Source organism: Sinocyclocheilus anshuiensis, unplaced genomic scaffold, assembly GCF_001515605.1.
Source record: "Sinocyclocheilus anshuiensis isolate Anshui unplaced genomic scaffold, SAMN03320099.WGS_v1.1 scaffold758, whole genome shotgun sequence".
In the NCBI taxonomy this organism is placed as follows: Eukaryota; Metazoa; Chordata; class Actinopteri; order Cypriniformes; family Cyprinidae; genus Sinocyclocheilus; species Sinocyclocheilus anshuiensis.
Window position 1 is genome coordinate 2840738 of NW_015548126.1, and position 22553 is coordinate 2863290.

The 22553-nt window shown below is 36.0% G+C and overlaps 1 protein-coding gene across 3 annotated transcripts in view; it reads right to left on the minus strand.

Moving 5' to 3' along the window:
- Positions 1-22553, minus strand: part of b3glcta (beta 3-glucosyltransferase a) — a 95698-nt gene that overhangs the window by 47483 nt on the left and 25662 nt on the right. For all 3 annotated transcript variants that reach the window (XM_016507820.1, XM_016507818.1, XM_016507819.1), the window contains one exon: positions 11555-11594. In XM_016507820.1, coding sequence (XP_016363306.1) covers positions 11555-11594 — 40 coding nt within the window. The remainder of the gene's footprint in view (positions 1-11554; positions 11595-22553) is intronic.

Genomic DNA, 22553 nt, shown 5'->3' on the forward strand with positions numbered 1-22553 from the left:
TAATTTTATATCTCGATAAAGATATATATATATATATATATATATATATATATATCACGATAGTTATTTTTTCTTTTAATAAGGTTTTTATGATAATAAAATCTTTGATACTATAGAATTTTCATAATCTTTGTCACCAATGTCAATATCAAACTAATACAAGAAAATAACAATAAAAAAAACAAGCTCACTGGAGATAAATAAACAGTCAGTGATGAAATAAGAACAAGAAACTAATTACAAGCAATAGGACAAAAACTACAATAAAAAAGAAATACACTGTGTAAATTAATTAGTCTTCACTGTGTAAGATCTATCTATCTATCCATCCATATCCATATATATATATAGGCATAATTATTATCATTATCATTATTTATTTTCTTCTTATTCTAGTTACAAAAGTGATTTAGTCAAGAGGACAGCTTCCCCTTTAAGACCGAAGTCCGGATCCAATATATTGTTACTAGTGATGGGAAGTTCAGATCACTTTACCGACTCGGACCTTTGAGTCTCGTTCAGCAAAATGAACGAATCTTTTTTCGAGTCATTTCGTTCATTTTAGCAAAATATAATTAAAATGTTACGTGTTACTTCCCTAACACGTCTACTACTTATGCAAACGTTGATCACACTACAAACTATACAAAACTATAATGCTATAAGAAACCGAAAAGATTAATTCATTGTTTACCTGGGTCTTCAGTCTATGATTAGCTCACCTCCGACTGGATTCATCTGAAAGAAGAAAGTCATATACACCTAGGATGACTTGAGGGTGAGTAATTTATGGGCTAATTTTCATTTTTGGGTGAACTAACCCTTTAAGCACCTTTATTTTTAAGAGTGAATAAGGAGCACAAAATGCAATGTGTAACCAACCAACCATTTCAGGTTTCTCTCTTCCTTTTTGGACTTCACTCAGGAAGTCCAGAGACAAGGCATTTACGACATTAATTGGAGTCATGCAGACCCAATGACTCACACATCAGTCGGAAGGTTACGGAGACAGATTCAGTCGATAAAGACATTGAAAGCACCTCTGCACATGGCCGATCGAATGCAAAGAAACAAATGTGGCCATTCGTGTGGTGTGTACGCTCCATCCACCTGGCACAAACCCCTGCTGACAGTTCGCATTGCCTGAGGTGGCTGGGGGAAGCGTAAAGGACAGTCACCTCGTGCCCCCGCTGGAGGTTTGTCAAATCTCTGAACGTCAGCAGAACAGGTGCAGAAAACCCGATCCAGGGCCCTTAAAGAAATAGTTCAACAATTCTCTTATTATTTACTCAACCTTATGCCATTCTAAACCCTTGTGTGGAAAAAAGCAGAAAATATTATTTTACAAGCATTTACAATGAACAAGTAATGAAGCTTTTATGATTCAAATAGGATAAATAATGCACCATTACAGTATAAAAACCGTTTGAAGCCATTCAACAGATTTGTGTTACAAAAGACCTAAATGTTATTCATTTAAAACCTTAACATCTTCATGTTCATTTGTGAATAAATCATTCTTTTGAGTCAGATTTAAATTATTCAGTTGATTCGTTCAGAAAGATTTGTATTCCAGCTGATTCAGTCTCGTGTTCAACTGGCAGTAAACTATAACTTTTATTAGTAAAATTCAAACTTTAATTAACTTAAAATTTAAAGCATGGTTTCAGAAGATTTTGAATAGCACATACATTTATGAAATATTTATAGTGCATTTGCATATTTCTTTAAAGCTTGTCTGTAACTGTCTTGTAATTAAATGTAAAAGAGCAACCAGCAGCCAGTCTTTATAATTTATTTTCCTCCACAGGAGAAAGTAAGAAGTTATGCAGATTTGGAACAACATGAGGCTGAGTAATGACAAAATGTTCATTTTTAGATGAACTATACCTCTGAGACTTGTCAAATGTACAAATAAGCAGCAGTCTACCAACAATGATAATTGGAATAACCGGGGGCAAAAAGCCCAGAAGAAAAAAAAAACAAAGTGAGAGTTTGTTCCGTCAATCAAGCCGATCACGCATGACAATGATTACCAGATGGAAAGCTAAAAACAATGTGAAGAATAATGGCACGATTTTTCGCCTACTCCTGACTTAAATGTTGCTTTAACAATAGCAGACATCATCTTTTTAAATGACAGAGCCACACAAGAGGGGCCATTAAGCCGTATACGGAGGAACAATGAGAATGTCAAGAGTGGATTTTGCACGCTCAGTGGCGGGTGATGGGAGACAAGAAAGGCTGTCGATGGCTCATTTCCATGAGCGGTGGCGTTGTGCATCCTGGCCCAGAGCTGATTGTTTCAGTGTAGAACTGGCTGTGCTCCAGTGACTCAGATCATTGTGCTGCTGTAGATGTAACGATTTGGAGTTTGTATGCAAAGCTGCCCAATCCCTTTTGACTCACCGGGGTAATATGTTGTTCAAAGAAAGACACAGAAAGCGAGAGAGGGAAAGGGAGTGAATGAAAGGGATCAAAGGATGATAGGGAAGGAAAATATTAAAAACGAGATAAGACGGGAGAGGTGGAATAAAAGAGGAAGCTAAGAAAAGCACGAGTATTCACACCAAAAAAAGGCCAGCTATATCAGCCGGAGCAAAAAATAGCCTTTCAGATTTAAGGCCCCCTCAGGTGCTACAAGAGGACATTAACGCAAAAACGGAATATTCGCCCATCTTAAGTTTAAGATGAAAAGCTTTCCGGTGGAAAATATGAATTAGGGATGTGCATCTACATTTGCATCTACATCTATTTGACAAATCAGTCTTAAGGAAGCACTGTAAAATTAGGCTGAATTTGGGTTCACCTGAGCCCGTTGGACGCATTTACATAAAATACAGTATGCTCTCATGTACAGAATACAGGAGTCTTGAGATTATACTTTATTTTAAGGTCCAATTCTCACTATTAAGTAAGTATTAACTATGACTTTTGCCTCAAAGTCTTAATTACTGCTTATTAATCGTTAGTAAGGTAGTTGGTAAATTTAGGTATTGGGTGGGATTAAGGAATGTAGAATATGGTCATGCAGAATAGGCTTGCTGTGATAGATGGTGTTTTCGGTTATACCGGTGTTAAGCCACAACACCGGTTATGTCATTTGCCTACCGCGCCACCACACCCCAGTCGTTTTGATTTTTTTATAGTAACAAAAATAATTTAGGTTAGTTCAGTTAGAGGACAGACACTTTTAACAAACTAAACGCTCAATGCTGCGTGCCGTGCGTGAACGACAGTGCACCACAGAGCAGGAGTCAGATTTTATTTATCACATGAGGAGAGTGAGTCGAGCTGACTGACAAGAGTGAGGTGAGAAAGACAAGACGATGGCAGTAGATTGTTTAGAAAGGAAATGCAAAGGCGCCTGTTTGGCAATATTTTAGATTTTGAAAAGCCTATTGACTGGAAGTTTTTTTAAACATTCGTTTCTTATTTATTTGGTTCCACAGTGTTTGCTGATTACTTTATTTAAACTTTGTGTATTTTATTTATTTTATTTCACATCACGGTGTATATGCCGTGCCTCCAAGCTTTCTTATTCGTTTTGCTAATAAACGTTCTATGTTTCTTATTTATTTGGTTCCACAGTGTTTGCTGATTTTCAGTTTTATATACCTATTTAACCTTTGTGTAGCCTAAGTAATTTGTTATTTTATTTAGGCATATATGGTGTATTTTTATTAGTTTTGTTAATAAAAGTTCTGAGTTTGACGTTGTTGTTGCTTGAATTGAATCAACACCGAACTGGCACTAATTTAAAAGTAAAAATGAAATGCGCACGTCACTTTTACAAGCCATTTGAAAGCGAAGAAAAGAGGGAACCTCAAATGAACTAACAACCCCCCCCCCCACACACACCCCAACGGTGATACTGGTATTACCGGTGTTATCACACATCGATTTACCGGTGGGAAAATTTCCTCACCGTCACAACCCTAATGCAGAATATGTGCTCGATAAAAGTATTAACAAACAACAATATGCTAGTAATCTGCATGCTAATATGTAACTATTTAATGTGAGAATTGGTCCCTAAACTAAAGTGTTACCAGACTGCTTATAAATTGACACTTGTAGCAGGATGCCCAAAAAACCCCATCTGTATATACACTATCACTGCCTAAATTTTGGGGTTGGTAAGATTTGTTTTTTTAATGTTTTGGAAAGAAGTCTTTTAAAAGTAAAAAAAAAAGTATTTTATGTTTACACCACAATGATTATACTAAAAATGGAAAAGCTTTTGAAAACATCACATTTTTGACTAAAAACGCTGTAGTATGCATGCCAGGCCAGTAGTTGGCGATGTCATTTGTAAAGAAACACTACGTGGCTGCACATGTATGCATTCCTGTGGACTGAATATGTAATACCCATGCATCACAAATTCACGTATCTTTTTCAAAAACTCATTTTCAAAAGCTTGCATTTTCAGGCTCCTAAAACACCCTTGTCGTGGAAGTAAATGGCCAAAACACATACATTTTTTTCCAGTTTTTAGTTGAAAACAGTGTTGTGTAAACACCCACTTAGGCTGCATTCATTTGATGCACTAAAATACAAAACATTAATATTGTGAAATATTGTTACAATTTAAAATATCTGTTTTCTTTAATAAAGAAAAATTATTTATTTTCTTTTAAAATTTTCAGCAGTCATTACTCCAGGCTTCAATGTCACATGATCCTTCAGAAATCATTCTAATATGATGATTTTGTGCTCAAGTACAATTTTGTATTATTATCAATGCAGACAACAATTACTCTGCTTAATTTTTTTTTCAGAATTCTTTGATGAATAGAATTTGAAATTTACTGTCTTACTGACCAGGGGTGCATTTCCCGTGCAACGACGTAACTTGCTGATTAACCACCATAGTACGATGCATTGTTGTGGAAACAAACTACTTAGTAGTCACTACTGTTTCCCGAACACGGTCGCATCTCCGTTGTTTGAACCACATTAGTTCAACAATATAGGACCATTGTTAATGACCTCGCATGCATGTGGTGGAGTAATAACTTCTGCTATTTAACTGATTAGAGATCTCTAAGATGCTGCTGTATTGAACATGGCACCTAATTTACTATTTATTGTTCCCTGTCATTTTGCTTTATTTGATGTTTGATTCATCGCGGGTTCCCTTTTACGTCACACTCCGGGGTTCCCTTTGGCACTTGTGCACATGCACACTTTTCAAAAATGGCGCTTATTGAGGACGTGCTAAAATACATTGATTAAAATGCATTTATATTTAGATAAAATAGAATATATACTGTAGATTGTACTGCATGTTAGCTTGCTTACTGTGCAAAAGAGCATAATTTATTTAAGCCCATATGTCTTACTAACAAGAAACTATGCTACTAACCACAGGTCGAGAGCTGTAGTTCCAACCACATATGTTTGCGATGCTGTTTGCGAATGTTCGTTTGAACTATGGTTTTGGGAAACACAGAATCGTTGAACTATGTTGGTAACGACGGAACTTGCGACCATAGTTGGCTAACAATGCTTTTGGGAAACGCACCCCAGAATGGTAGTGGCTGACTAGTTGATTTAACCTATTAACCTAATATATTTTAATAATCTTATAGAATATTAAGATTTGTATTTATAATATATTCAGAAAGGATACTGGTCTACAGCTAATTTCTTAATTCTCAATCTTTTTATACCTGTGAGCTGGGTCAATATAATATTTTTAACTCACCAATAGAAAGGTCAGTGACATACAAAACCATTTAAAATAAGAGAAAACAAGTGTGTTAGTTAGAAAACTAGACAGAAAAAGTGTGTGTTGGAGGGAAGCAAGCAGAGAGCGGTAGACACACTTTTTTGGCAGAACAGGAAAAAGAATAACACCCATTATTATTCTCAGCAAGGTTTGGACATCACAAAACCGCCTGGACTCCATATAGCTACATTACACACTGCATGAAAGGCAATATTGGAAATGGCATAATAGGGGCACTTTAAAAAAAGTACTAACAAACAACCAATATGTTAGTAATCTGCTTTCTAATATGTAACTATTTAAAGTGAGAATTGGTCCCTAAACTAAAGTGTTACCAGACTGTTTATAACTTGACATTTGTCAAGCATTTGTAGCAGGATGCCCAAAAACAGAGACCCCCATCTGTATATACACTATCGCTGCCTAAATTTTGGGGTTGGTAAGATTTGTTTTTTTAATGTTTCGGAAAGAAGTCTTTTATGTTTACACCACAATGATTGTACTAAAAATGGAAAAGCTTTTGAAAACGTCACATTTTTGACTAAAAACGCTGTCAGTGACGTACAAAACCATTTAAAATAAGAGAAAACAAGCGTGTTAGTTCGGAAACGAGACAGAAAAAGTGTGTTGGAGGGAAGCAAGCAGAGAGAGGTAGACACACTTTTTTGGTGGAACAAGAAAAAGAATAACACCCATTATGATTCTCAGCAAGGGTTGGACATCACAAAACCGCCCTGGACTCCAACACCTGAACTTAGGCAATGGAGACCGAGCCGGTTTAATCGTGCTCATTATAAAGCTGCAGTCCCCGTCCCTGTACGCATCTCACCCGAAGACTAATGAGCGTTGAAGGCAGTTTTAAACCTCCTACTTTGCATCAATAATTCAGGGCCTGGAGGCAGCTCCACTTTAAAAGATTCCAAATCCTCATTATCAGGTCTTAAACTGTGCGCCGCTCCAAGGAAGTGGATTGAGTAAACATGATCTCCGCCACTTTTAAAAAGGCAGAGTTGTGCTTTAATTACTCAGAACGTATCAGAGTTTTCGCATAACTAGGCGACGAGCAGTGATGAGAGCTGTTCAGGAGAGGCAAAACCGTGAGCTTTTCCGAGCAGATTCCAGAAAAGAATGCGGGTCACTTGAGTTCAGAGAGACGTAAGGGAAAAAAATGTGGGATGAGGAGGAAAAGAGATATGAATTTGCTGAGCTTCTTTTTCTGACTCATGATGTCACAAGAATGATCAAATCTGTGGCACACAACAGTTACAGAGTGAGACAGAGATAATTCGAGAGAGAAATATATAGTTAGAGAGATCAATTGAGAGAGTTAGTGATAATTTGAGAGAGGTTAGAGAGAGTGACAGAGAGATCAATTGAGAGAGTTATAATTTCAGAGAGGCTTAGTTAGTAATAATGTTATTAATAATTTGAAAGTGAGTTAGTAATAATTTGAGAGAGGGTTAGCTGGATTATTTGAGAATGAGTGAGTGAGTGAGTGAGTGAGTGAGTGAGTGAGTAATAATTTGAGAGTGAGTGAACGAGTTAGTGATAATTTGAAAGAGGGTTATAGCTGGTGATAATTTGAGAGTTAATTTAACTGAGAGATATAGAGTTAGAGATAATTTGAGAGTTAGTAAGTTAGTAATAATTTGAGAGAGAGTTAGATCATTTGAGAGTGAGTGAGTTAGTGATAATTTGAAAGAAGGTTAGTTGGTGAAAATCTGAGAGTTAGTTGATTTGAGAGATATATAGTTAGAGAAAATTTGAGAGTTAGTAAATCAGTAATAATTTCAGAGAGTGTTAGATCATTTGAGCGTGAGTGAGTGAGTGAGTCAGTGAGTGAGTGAGTGAGTGAGTGAGTCAGTGAGTGAGTAAGTCAGTGAGTGAGTGATAATGTGAAAGAGGGTTAGTTGGTGATAATTTGAGAGCTAGTTGATTTGAGAGGTTTAGATAATTTGAGTTAGTCAGAAAGTGATAGAGAGAGGGATAGTTAGTTAAAGAGAAGGTTAGTTAGTCAGTCAGTTAGTGAGTAAGTTAGTTAGAAGAGAGAAAGTTAGAAAAAGATAGACAGTTCAAGAAAGACAGTAAGAGAAAGTGTTACAGAAAGACAGATAGAGAAAGATATGGACTAACTGACGGACGGACAGACAGATGCACTTTGCTAGATTAAAGTGGTGATATAGCTCATCCACTGACACATCTTACCCCAATCTCCCCATATATCTTAGCAAACCCATTATTCAACTGAACTACAGAGTTTGAAGTGCTCTGCATGGCTTCTGACAGCATAATATTGGTCATGACCAAGGCAGAAATTGCAAAGACTCCTAATAACTTGGCACATGCCCAAATAATAAACCTGACAGCGCTGCAGTATGAACAATGGCTTGGGTCTTAATCAAATTTATAGACTTAATCACATTAGAAATCAAAAACGCCAACACAAACACGGCACATCTAAGGTGTTGTGTTATGAAACCTAAGTGCCATCAAAACGGGATAAAGCAGAAGTAAAGCCGGGGTAATTCAGCATTACGGTTTGGCTTGTATCTACATAAGCTATTTTCAGGCAATTCATCCTATAGGAGATGTTCCAGAGAAGAACCATGGTGAAGCGAGAAATCAGAGACATCTGATAAAATAATATACAAAAATGAGCAGCTGATACTAAGAGCCAATGTTCCCTTTTTTAGGTAAAACAAGCCTTTGAAAATCTCTTTTCATTTTCATTTCATTCTAGACTTGGTGCTTGTCAACCCATAATTTATTAGCGGAATAGTTCACAAATTATTCTAAAAAACTATTCTGTCATCATTTACTCACCCTGTTGCACCATTTTGATCCAAGGAGATGTTAGAACGCCGAAGCGGTGTTGGTTTTGAATGTTAAAGGGGTCATATGATATGATTTCAATTTTTCCTTTCTCTTTGAAGTGTTACAAGCTCTTGGTGCATAAAGAAGATCTGTAAAGTTGCAAAGACTAAAGTCTCAAATCCAAAGAGATATTCTTTATAAAAGTTAAGAGTCAACCACACCTACCTAAAACGGCTCGTTCTAACACGCCCCCATATGTCTATGTCACGATGTGGGAAGATTTGCATAACACCGCCCAAATGTTCACGCAAAGAAAGAAGGCGTAACTTTTATTCTCGCTGTAGTATTGTTGCTGCCGCCATGTCGTGAAGGCGCTGTGTATTTCGTTGTGAAAGCGAAACTACTTTGTTTGGCCTTTTTTGTTTGCCTATCTGCTGATCCGTGCTGGTCGCTGAGGAAATACATCAACTTCACGCTGTGGATCGCCGGATCGGCTTTCACCGTGGACGAAGAGGAGTCCAGCCCGGGGTCGTCACATGTGGTTGCCACAAGCCCGCTGGCCACGCCGTTCTCAAGCCCGCCCGCCACCGCTTACTCTAGCTGCCGGCCTCCGCTCACTCTAGCCCTCCAGCCGCCGCTCACTCTAGCCCTCTGTGTGTTTCGTTGTGAAAGCGAAACTACCTTGTTTGGTCTTCCAAAAGAGGACACGACTAGAAATCAGCGGTTAAGTTGTATTTACAACACTGTTCCAGAACACTTATTACACCAAATACACAAAATAATGTTCTTTTTAGCAACATCATATGACCCATTTAAAGGCTAAGCAAGAAAAGGAGGGGAAACTATTTCATTCTATATTCTGGTGCCTTTTATCCTTTTTTTCTTTTGAGCAGTCTTTTAAATGAATGGACATTCTAAAAAAAATTTTGCTTCAAGTTCTTTAGAAGAAATAACATCATATAGGTTTTGGATAAAGCAATGTGAGCAAATAATGACAAAAATACTTAATGACTGGGTAAACCATTCCTTTAAAAAGCATTATCATTATTATCAGATATAGGGTTGTCATTAATAAAACAAAGTCACTTTCATTTCGAGAATATACTTTTTTTAAGACTCAGAGGGACTTCAGTCAAACCGACATCATTAAGGCCTTATTTTTAAACCCTCTGAAAAATCTCCGTTTTGAAAATGAAACTCGGAGGAACTGTTATCTTGCCCTTAGGCTCTTGAAAGATTCTGATATCTACTTAATGCACCATATGAGTTTCGAGATGACTTTCAATGGCACATTAAAAAAAAAAAAAAAAAAAAAAAAAAAGTATTTTCACCCAAGTTTAAATTCAATCAGATAGTTACATAAAACATTCTCAAGGACACCTCGGAACGTCACTTTTTAATTTTACAGTTTGACGCGCCCCTAAACAACAGAAAAACTGCATGCTTTTATCCCTATCCGAATGTTCAAATAACCCATTATTTCCCAACCACTCCATCCACCATGGCAACTGTAACTGTGTTAAGTGACTGTTATGCACAGGGATGAAGAGGCATCGGGTACTACAGCTCTAGAGTACTGGATGTGTGAAGCATGATCGGCTTGCTTTGCTGGGTTTTGATGGCGAGAGAGTTCATGCAGGCCTTCAAACCCTTCTGAAAAACAAATATCAGAGATCAAGCACACTCTAATATTCCCTATAAGCTTCTTCCGGGAGGAATGATGCATTTCAAGCTACTTCTCAATATTCCCATGCGAGGTCGACTGTGGTCTGAAGTACAGTATTTTTAACTATGCAGACAATATCCAGAAATAATTTACAGATTATGCTAGTGCACTTGACGTTTCGCTATATTTGCAGTGCGCATTACATGAGAAAACAAAGCTCAAACGAATGCCTCTCTGACATATACGCCTAAAGCGCTTCAGGCAACCAACCACTTCTGGGAGACAAAGAAGACAAAAAAAGAGAACTTCAAAACCATGAAGGTTATTGATCAGCGTCATGCTCTCGGTGTAAGAAGAAGCTCTGAGTGTTTTCTTAATCATATTATGGGCTGAAGCATAAGAAGTACCTTTTTGAAAGTGAGACTTCATTGAAATTATATAACCATCTCTGCACTTTAGGCTTCCTTCAACTGTTTGATGTATGGAAGTCATTACATTTCGACTGACTCCACATCCACTTCATGAAGTTGATTAATTGCCATACTTGCCTGGTTTTGAGTCAGACAAAGGATAATTTCAAACAGACTTAACTTTTAACTCTATTCTGCTTTTTATAAAGCCTGATTTCTGTTGATCTACTTTCATCTTTCAACACATCCTGATCGTTCCTCTCTTTCTTCTCTGGCCTCATCCACCGAGATTTCCTTTGTTATGCAGCGACAACCAATCATAATTGACCTTTACACCTTTAGAGCAATTAGTATGCCGAGTGCTCTTAGTCCTGTTAAAGACAAAAGAAAAGCAAAACACGAGAATCCATTTTGCTGTAATGGTTACTAGAATTAAGAGCTCATTTTTTTCACCTAAATCATTTCGCACCTTCTGTTCGGATGTTTTAACGTGGCAATTGCGAGCGAGCTGGACGTATGAGTATTATAATAAACCCCTTCGATCTGTTCATTCCAATACGTCATACCGAATTACCCTCATTCGCCTCACTCCACTAAAATATCAAACACACGTACAGCACACTGCAAACAGTGACCCAAATCAATTAGCCGTGCCCTAAAATATAATCCTGCTGCACGGAGAGCGGCGCCGACTAAAGCCATCTAAAATAAACCTTATCATTTTCTCTTTAGACGAGGCATCAGTGATATTTACAGTTGACATAAAATGAAATATGATAAGAACACGGGGTTACCTGACTGGAATGGTACTAAAATACGACTTGAAGTCTCTGACAGGAATTATTTCTGTGGGATTTTGGTGTCTTTTGAAAACTCTGTTGACTTCTGCAGGATGTGAAAGGAAACAGAAGCTGCTTGGATACTCACCGAGTTGACTCTCAGAGGAAGGTTGGTCAGCATCAAGGATCTGAGGAGAGAAGTTGAGAGAGGGATGATATTAGAGGTGTAGAAGGAGTGTTTACAAATGGACCAGGAAGTAAATAAAAGTCCAGCCTGGAGGCACTCAATACATCATTTGTTTTGACAAGACAATCCAGCACTATTAAAGCATGTCAACAAATACCACCTAAACACTAAGGGAGAGAGATGGATGAGTCACAACCTATTCAGGCAATGATTATTCTTAACATGTAATGTTGTCTTCAAGTCCTCCTGGGAAGTTCTTATTGACAAGATCAGATGTCATGTTCATTCAAGTGATTTTAGTTATAAAAATGGGTTTCTGGGGCAAATTTAATAGTTCATTTACTTGTTTGCATTTGAATAACTTTATAGACAACACCAAAATGAAATACTAATATATATTGGGGTCTAAAAGTCTGACACAAATTGAAAAACTGGAATTCAAAACAAAAACTAAAATAAACACCTTTATCATTAATGAGAAAAATTAAAACGGGGAAAACTTTATGTTAAGGATCTATTCTTATTATTAACTAGTTGCTTGAATGCGTATCATATTGGCTGTTTATTAGAACTTATAAAGCACATATTTATGCCTTATTCCGCATGACCATATTTTAGATCCCTTAACCTACCCCATATCTATACTTAACAACTACCTTACTAACTATTAATAAGCAGCATATTAGGAGTTTGAGGGTTGAGAAAACTCTTAGTTTATAGTGAATGTGTTCCGTAATCTAAATTGTTACCATAAAATGTAATAATGAGATCTATTAATTATATAATTTATTCAGTGTCTGTATGTGTGTGTGTGTTAACTTGAGATCATTTTGAAATGATAAAGATTTGTTTTTTATATTGTTTATTTTTATTTATTATATTATTTTAATATATTATAGAATATAAAAACAAATATTTGCACAAAAATTAAAAATATATGTAGTGTATCCATATAATATTCACATATAACAAATAATATATTAAATTTTTCCATTGTTATGTCAAATTGATTGAATAATAAATTTTTGAAATTATACATGATAAAGAACTGTTTTTATATTGTGCTATTATTACATTATTACATATACATATTATATTAAATTATATATTGCTAATATGTAATATAATTATTATATATTCTAGAATACAAAAACAAATAATTATTTAGCATTTCAAAATTAATTCAAGTTGACATAAAATAAGAAAAACGATATGTGCTGCATATACTGTATATATACAAAGTATATACCTATGTATATGTAGTATGTATATACAAAGAATATCTGGAGTTTCCCCAATAGTAATTACGACATTGAGGTGTTGTTCGTTTATGCTAATCTCGTAAATACGATCATTCCGACATGAAGCCAGAATAAGTCTCCCTGTATGCATAAATTTGCCATTCAATTCAATTTCTAAAAGAAAAACAAAATGTGGAGAGGATCCTCTGGGTTGTTTGAACTAATAAATCATGATTCACCATGTCATTAGCTCCTGCGAATTGTGTGGTTTCGGTGCCCGGAGCTAACCTTGAGCTCTCAGCTCAGTTTGGGCATTAGGAGGCTCATTGTGCCACCAGAGCTGTCAGCGCTGCCAGCCGACTGTGGAGGAAAGAGTGAATCGATCACACTTCCTGTTGCAAACTTTGAACGAGACTTCCCCACTCAACTCAAATCTCACGTCCTTAGGGACACGAGGAGAGAAGCGAGCAAATTCTAGCAATAGTCGATGCTCTCCCTAGTCATATTGTGGTATATTAGAGGATAACGAGGAAAAAAGGAGATGGCTTTTGATTTATTGCAACCACTCTGCTAACAATTACTCTAGTCCTGAGCTCCAAGGAGCCCTCGGAGAGCACCGTTTAAACAAGTCATATATCTTTACACAGGGCAAAGCGTGGCACATCATTACAGTGAGAGGGAGAGGCTGAATCATCAATGTGACGTTGTGAATCATGGCACGGTTAGGGGTTCAATCCACGGCAACCTGAAGAGGAGAAAACCATTGATTCTGAAGCCCCAAAGGACCAGGAAAAGCAAAGATGGGCTGGCTGTGATGAAACAGCCGCCTCCACTTGTATCATCATCATCCCAGGTTTCCCATCACCGTCCTTGCTCCAAATACACAATGGAAGTGTGTAGCTAAGAGAAGTGGTGAGATCTGGTGATAGTCCATATAAGGCAGTACTTCCTTCAGCTGGATCTTATCAGATTGGCTGACTTAACACAATTTCTTGGTATACACTAGGGCTGCACGATAAATCGCATGCGATATTTAACGCGCATCTTATCAGTAAAGCCGTTTCTGTAATCAGCGGTAAAGCTCCATCACATGCGTGCCTTCACATTGAGCAGCATTAACTACACAGAGCCGTTGTTCACTGACGAGTTGCGCAAAACCACGTTTATATTCGCGCAAATTTTTTAAAATATCGCATGCGATTTATTGTGGAGCCCTAGTATACACTAATATTTTGATGTTTGGGTCAATAATATATACTAATATATATATATATATATATATATATATACACATATTTTTGTTCAGCAAGGATGCATTAAACATTTAATTGATCAAAAGTGACAGTAAAGGCATTTATAATATTTCAAAAGGTTTGTATTTCAAATAAATGTTGTTCTTTTGACGTTTTGACCAGTTTTAAGCAGCACAACCATTTTCAACACTGACATTAATGAGAAATTATTCTTGAGCAGCAAATCAGTATATTGAAATAATTTCTGATGGATCATGTGACACTGGAGACTGGAGTAATGATGCTGAAAATTCAGCTTTGCCATCACAGAAAAAAAAATTACATTAAAAATAATGTTTTACAATACTGCTCTAATGTATTTTTGATAACATTCCACTTTTAACCCTAAAAAGGGCAAGCCCATATAGATACATTGGAAAATTAATTTATTGCTATTTTCCGTCTTATTAGGACACAAACAATACAAATTCGCATTTTTCAATGTTTGTATCCCCCAGGATACATCGCCCCTTTGGGGGTATAAATAATGTGTTTTTGTTGAGTATCATATTTTATAAATATACATATGTACATATAGGCCTACATATGTATGTGTGTGTATACACGTCTGGAAAAAAATCCATGTATTGTTGACCTAAAACTATATTCAATATTGCCAACTAAATGATTACATTTTTATATGATTGAAAATAGATTAGTATTTAAGAGTTTTAAGAATTTAACTTATTTTCTGAAGTAGGCAACACAGTCTAAAATCTGTAGACCACAGAGTCCATATAAAAAAATATATCTTGATTTATACCCCTAAAAGGGCAACATATCTCCTGAGATCCAAACATTTACAGGCAGATTATGAAAAAATTTAAAAATTAAATTCATAAAATTTAAACACAAACATAATAAGCTAATGCTTAGCAACTGTTTAAACATGTAACTCCCCTAAAAATATTGGAAATATGTGAAATACATCAACTTTTATATGAGGGTGAGTATCTTCACATGATGTTTTTAAACGCTGCCTGTGAGCTAAACAAAAACAATGTATGAACAAAGTCATCAAATCTAAACATCACAACCCTTTCAACATGAAACCAAGAAATGACACTTTCACTGCCTCTCCCCACAGCCTCTCAAATGTTTGTATGCATCCCCCAGGATATGTCACCCCTTTTAGGGTTAAAAATATTTTTGTATCCCAAATTTTTGAATGGTACTTCCAGGTATTTTTTATCAGTTTGCCTGAAGTTACCCAGTTGAAACAAGCACTTCTTAGGATGAAATAGGCTAATCACTGGATTTGCCAAAGCTTGCAACATTAGTGGCATCAAATATTTGAAAAATATTCATAGTTTATACCATACAGAATTAGCAAGTTAAAGGGGTCATATGATGCAATTTCAGGTTTTCCTTTCTCTTTGGAGTGTTACAAGCTGTTCGTGAATAGATAAGATCCCTAAAGTTGCAAAGACTACATTTACATTTAATCATTTAGCAGACGCTTTTATCCAAAGCGACTTACAAATGAGGACAATGGAAGCAATCAAAATCAACAAAAGAGCAATGATATACAAGTGCATCTCAATAAATTAGAATGTCGCCTTAAACCGCATAAACACATTTCATTACCCCTTTAAGTAAATAATCATGAGCAGATCATTAATTATCACTCATAAATGGCTAGAAATTCAGATCACACATTCTAAACACATTTTACCGTTTTTCGGTATCTAAAACTGATTGCAGAGAATAATGAGGCACTATTTAAATGATTTATCTTTCACACAGGTCTGATCTATTACAGACAAACTAGCTTTAAATGTCAATAAGACTTTGACTTTAAGTAAGTAGGTCCTTGCCAGAAGGAAAAAGAAATTCCACACACAGGACTTTCAAAATTACATCTTTGCAAAATCGACTAGTTAGTGGGATGTCTGAAAGTCAGTAAAAAAGCCCTGTATAATTAGGCTGGTTTATGTCCACCAGAGACCACCAGATGTGCTCCTGTGGATAAATTGATACAAAGTGCACACTTTCAATAGGTTAACTGACAGATATTAAACAAATAAGTAGGCAAAATAACAACCATAACCTTTAATTGCACAAAACTACCACAGTCCTCACAAAAAAAACTATGCACATTAATAATAAGAACTCTGCACACACCAGGTGAATTTGAAATCCGACAGTAATTGTCTTGAAATGCACTGTCGAGGCTGGTGAATTTGTTACAAAAGCGCTACTTTGAAGGCTGTGGTTTAATGGGTCTGAATTTAGTCACGTAACTTTTTAGGGTTAATTGACTGTCAGCATGTTAAAAGCCTTTATGAGAGGTTGCGTGTCAAATTCAACCCCTATAGGGAACTGCCACAAAAAAAAATTTGGTTCTAAAACATTTTTTCTCTTTCTGTCTATTCATTTGAAATGAGGCATGTCACCACTAAACAAACTGTGCACATCTTCTCCCTCCCACCATGCCATAGATGTAGATCACCTAACATTGTGCCACACAGCTCCCATCCACACAGAAATTTCTCACTTATATGCATGTTTCCTTTCACAGACTTATTTTCATCATATAATCAACAGGGGAGCGATATAAATCTGTTTGAAGAAAGTGGATAACAGGATGCCAGGCAAAACGTCTTCACAGACTAGGCCTATAGTTGTGCTGTCAGATTTTTGATCTGATTGCAATGTGAGGAAAATTTATGCATGGGCAGAAAGGACCACATCAGAACTGATTTAATTCAGTGCCAGGGGTGGGTAGAAGGCACTGACTTAATTAGGTTCTGTAGTTTAAGTCAAGCTCAAGGGTTTCTCCTCCTCTTCTTTGCACATACTTTCTGAAGCGGACTAAACAGGAGAAAATGGGCCAGTGCAACAGCTGTCGTCTAGATAACAGATAAAATACAATAGAGTGGAGGTGGCTATATCATGCTACTTTGTGGATTACACAACCCCGACCTTCTATTGTCTACAGTAAAAAAAACCTGACACATTAAAATTACACAACCTGCTCATCCACTTTAATCTTTAAAACCCCACAACAGCAGCTTTAAGTTAACCACAGAATGACAGAGAGAGTGTATTTGTGAGATATTTATTCTATCCCAAGTCTACTTGCTGGAAATTGGTAACATTCCCAATCCCACTATCATCCACTTACAATCTCTGTACTTTTTATACACATACATACCTAGTTAAATGGGGAATGTTCACTGTTAAATAAATTGTCTGGTAATAGTTTATTAATTTATTTAATTTATTATTAATCATTTTAAAATTAAAATTCAAATGTTTTATTTTGGGAATAGACTTTAGCCTTATTTAAAAATTATCTGAAAAGTGCTCTTTCTTCCCAGTGTTGTTATTGTTGACTACGACGAAGGAAAATAGAATATTAATATTAGAAAAAAATATAAAAAAATAAAAAGAAATCCTTCCTTGGTAAATAACAGAAATAGAAATTGATTATCTAAACAGAAATATTAATAACAACAACAACAACTACTACAACAATAATTACAAAAGCACATCAAAATGAATGAATAAAGTTAGATTTAAAATGAAAACCAAAATACAATGAAAAACCAATAAATACTATGACTAATATATATATATATATATATATATACACACACACACACACACACACACACACACACACACACATATACATACATTCATACATACATACATACATACATATATATACACACATACATAAGCTATTAGGGGTGTAACGATACACGTATTCATATTGAACCATTCGGTACGAGGCTTTCGGTTCAGTGCGCATTACAAACCGAACGATTCGATTTGTTGGACTAATCCTATTACATTTGGAAAATAAAACAGCTTAAAGTGTGTGAAATATGATGTTCTCAGTGCCACTGCGCTCAACAAGGCAGCCCAAATGACGTAACCGGCAACGTGCTGTCTGCCCTGCGATAACCTCCCCTTGCTGGGGTGCATCGAAAGACGATGATCTTGTATCGACGATAGCCAGAGATATTGTCAAAAACATAAATTGTTGGCAATATTAAGATATTTGGCATTTTCAATTAATATAGGCCTGTTACATTCTTATTTTTATTAGGCTTATTATTATTACTATTATGAAGTTACTTTTATTAGGCCTATTAAATTAAAATTACAATTAATTTGCCCCGCAATAAATACCAAATAACTGCCGTGCTGCAAGGATAACAAAAGATTAGGCTATATATTTACTCCTCAATTAAAAAAAAAAAAAAGGTATTTTAATACAGGTCTATTAGCTATACAATGATTTATAGGCCTACAATTAAAATATTAACACTGCAGTCATTAATAAAAGTCAATGAAATAAAAAGCTTTTATTTCAAGCACCGACTTTCAAGAACAACCTGTTTAATATGAAATTTGTTTCTTCAAATTTTTTTTCACTATGTAATATTAGTAATATTAAGGGAATAAATTAAAACAGCTATATACCGTTATCAGCATATGTTGAAGTAGATTAGTCTCCCGTCGTCTCTGAGAGAATATGCAACGTCAGATGCCGAAATCTCCGTCATTAGTCCGTACTTCCGTTTTTACTTTCACTTTCTGTATAGTGAAATGACTGAGATTAAGACGTTCACCAGCATAACTCTTGTGCAAAGTTTGCACGTTGCTTGTGTGTGATATCCATTGGCTTGCCTTCATGGTTTAAAACAGAAATATTTCCAACATTGCGACGTAACCAATTACCCCCGTACCGAACGGAATCGTGACACCACTGTGTTGTATTGAACCGAACCGTGAATTTTGTGAACCATTACACCCCTAATATATATATATGTATATATATATATATATATATATATATATATTTTTGCTTTCACACACTTACATTATCCTATATTTCTACTCTCACACACATACATTCTCCTTTCACATACATGCATTTGTACTCTCACACACATGCATTTCTACTGTCACACACTTACAATCTCCATTCTCACATACATACATTTCTACTCTCTCTCACACACACATACATTCTCCTTACACATACATACATTTCTGCTTTCACACACATACATTCTCCTTTCACATACATACATTTCTACCTTTTTTTGGTATCCATTACTTCCTGTTTAAGCAGGAAGTCACTCTCAGACCAGGAAATACATGTGCAAGACTTGCTCAGCTCTTCCTCACAATTTTACAATGATGCTATTCAAAGTCATCCTGTTTTCTTTTCAAGTACATATTTTAAGTTTTTAATTTTAAAATATCATTATGTAACCTACGTGTTCTACAGATCTGTGTACAAGTGTTATGATACTGATTTTGATCGTATTGACAGGTCTCAACGCTAAAGAAATTTTCTACTGGCCCGGTTTGGCCAGTGGTTAAAATTTTTTACTTGCCCTGCCAAAATTTTCACAGGCCTTGCCACAATCAATAAAGCAATAAATAAGACTTATTGTTTTCATTGTTGACTGTAACATTGTATTATAATAAATGATAACCATTTTTGCACAAACAGGTACAATAGTTCGAAGATAAAACTGAAATGAACCATGCTTTTTCAGGTCTTTCAGGTAGGTCTAACTCTATTCCAGCTAAGGATGCACTGATCAGGATTTTTCGTGACCGATTCCAATTGCTGATTTTTTTATTTATTTTTTTTACTATGAAATGAGCCGATTCCCATACTCGTTGCCAATTTATTTCATTTTTATTTATTTATTTTTACATTTATTAAATGTTTATTTTGCTCTGTTACTGGCCAATAATAGCGATAGAGGCTATTTACACTTAGTGCAAATAGCTATAGATTATATTTAGCCTATAGCCTACTATGTTAATATAGCAGGGTATTCTGCTAATTACTTATTGCAAATAGTGGCAATTATCTGCACCTCAGCATTGTACCCGCGCCTATGCTGTCTGGTAACGTTACAGTATTTTCTCTGTTTGCGCGACTATTCTCTCCTCTTTGTGTCCGTCTTCAGTGCATCAGATAATTTAATAAATTATTACTTTATTACACAGTAAAATCAGCAGTGTAATATTTGCAGTGTTAAAAGTTATTAATTCCCAAAGAGTTGAATTAACAATCTACAGTGTTAAACAGTACTCGTGTTCAGTGTTGTTATATGGTGTAATTTCACTTTTACACTAAAAGTGCGGAATAAAAAACTCGCCGAATTGTCTGGACTCCGCCCTTCAATGACAGCTGCCTCGCGAAGCGACAGAGACGGTAAATTGGATTGCGTTTCTCTTTATAAAAGTACAAGAGAATTTAGAAATTGCGCATGTTTTTGTCAGGTTTAGTGTTAAGTTCGTGTTCGTGAGGTGCAGAGATGTAACGTGTAACGTTAGAAGAGTGAAAGTTTCTCATGCCGGTTCGATTTCCTGAAAAAAGGTGATTAATGTTACGTGTAAAATAACTTTTTGGAATGTGCTTACAATTTATGTTGTATATGCTTTTAGCTTCTTTCATTTTGGTTCGCTGACAGATCCTCTCGCCTCCATTCCCGCCGAGGCCTGGTTTTACTACGAGTCTGGCACTGAAGTCTGAAGCAGTTACTACGAGGAAGTCTGAAGCAGCCACATTTGGGCGGTTTTCTACTCAAATGAGAGAATTCATCAAATGCATCAAATGGATTTGTTTTTGAAAGCATTGAGTGTGGCATTTCGCTGTTTCCATGCTTTGAAACGGTAATAGTGGGACTGTTAAACATTACGCGCTAACAATTTCGTTTTTGTGACGCATGACACCGTGTTGAAGTGTCTGTCTCGCCCGCTGCAAACGAGCAATCTTTCTGCAGACAGAGCTGGCATAACGCGGAACATTTACCAGTCATTTGATTGACGTTATCTAATGCCTTACTCTGAAATTAGAGCGCGTTTAAAAACTTCCATTCGCCATAGGCTTAAGTGTGAACTGCGTAATCTGTACGTTGCTTGTTCTCAGCGCTGAATATCATGTCTGTCATGTCGTCATATCTGTCGACAAGTTTTTCTTATGACAATTACGTTTATGCAAGCATCGTGAAAGTGAGTTAAAGCGAAGTTAAGCTGTAAATCCGTCAGTCTTTCAATTTCCTTCAGTGCCCACTGGCAGAGCATGCAGGTACTTTAGCTTGAAACCAGTCTTTATCAATTCATATGGCATGCTATTTTGGGTTAAATAATGTCCTAAATATTTCTAGATATACAAAGTTAAGTTTTAATGGAGAAATATGTCTGAATCTATCTGTATTTTCTTTTCACATTATAAAAAATAAATTAACAGTAAGATAAATTCTTAACACGTGTTCATTTATTCTAAAGTGCAAATAGCTATAGATTATATTTAGCCTATAGCCTACTATGTTAATATAGCAGGGTATTCTGCTAATTACTTATTGCAAATAGTGGCAATTATCTGCACCTCAGCATTGTAATACATTATAAAACAGTATGCAATAATAACTTGTGTAAATTTTAATTTTAATTCAAATTATTAAATGGATGCCACCTTATTGGGACAAAAGCCCTCCCTACACCTACCCTAACCCTACCCGATATTTTATTTTCAACTTTTTGATGATTTCCTTCATTTTTATTAAAAATAAATGCTTTTCTGATGTTATTTGAAATTTGAAAAGGGAGAAAAAAAAGTTAGCCAAAAGGCAAATTCGGACCCGGGTCGATCGCGTCAAAAGGAGTATGACACAAATTTTACCAATTGCGCCACTGAATCTGACGATTGATAGCCGTCTTTTGTAATGATGACTAGCCCAATTACACGTTGGTGGGTGGAATTAGTGTAAGCCTCTGCCAACAAGGCGGGATATTTGCACTTAGTGTAAATAGACACTCCCGATTTTTTTTTTTATTCCCAACAGTTAAACAGTTAAAGTTTCCCACAGAAAAAACAGGGGGTGCTGCTCCAGCACCCAGCACACCCACGTCCCGCGCCTATGCTGTCTGGTAACGTTACAGTATTTTCTCTGTTTGCGCGACTATTCTCTCCTCTTTGTGTCCGTCTTCAGTGCATCAGATAATTTAATAAATTATTACTTTATTACACAGTAAAATCAGCAGTGTAATATTTGCAGTGTTAAAAGTTATTAATTCCCAAAGAGTTGAATTAACAATCTACAGTGTTAAACAGTACTCATGCTCAGTGTTGTTATATGGTGTAATTTCACTTTTACACTAAAAGTGCAGAATAAAAAACCCGCCAAATTGTCTGGACTCCGCCCTTCAATGACTGCTGCCCCGCAATGCGACGACGCCATTTTTTCTTCAATGGACCGAGACCGTAAGTTGGATTGCTTTTCTCTTTATAAAAGTACACGTTGATAATTTTACTCAAAATATGATTGGTGGTGAACACATTTAGAAATTACTAACTGCGCATGTTTTTGTCAGGTTTAGTGTTAAGTTCGTGTTCGTGAGGTGCAGAGATGTGTGGCATTTCGCAGTTTCCATGCTTTGAAA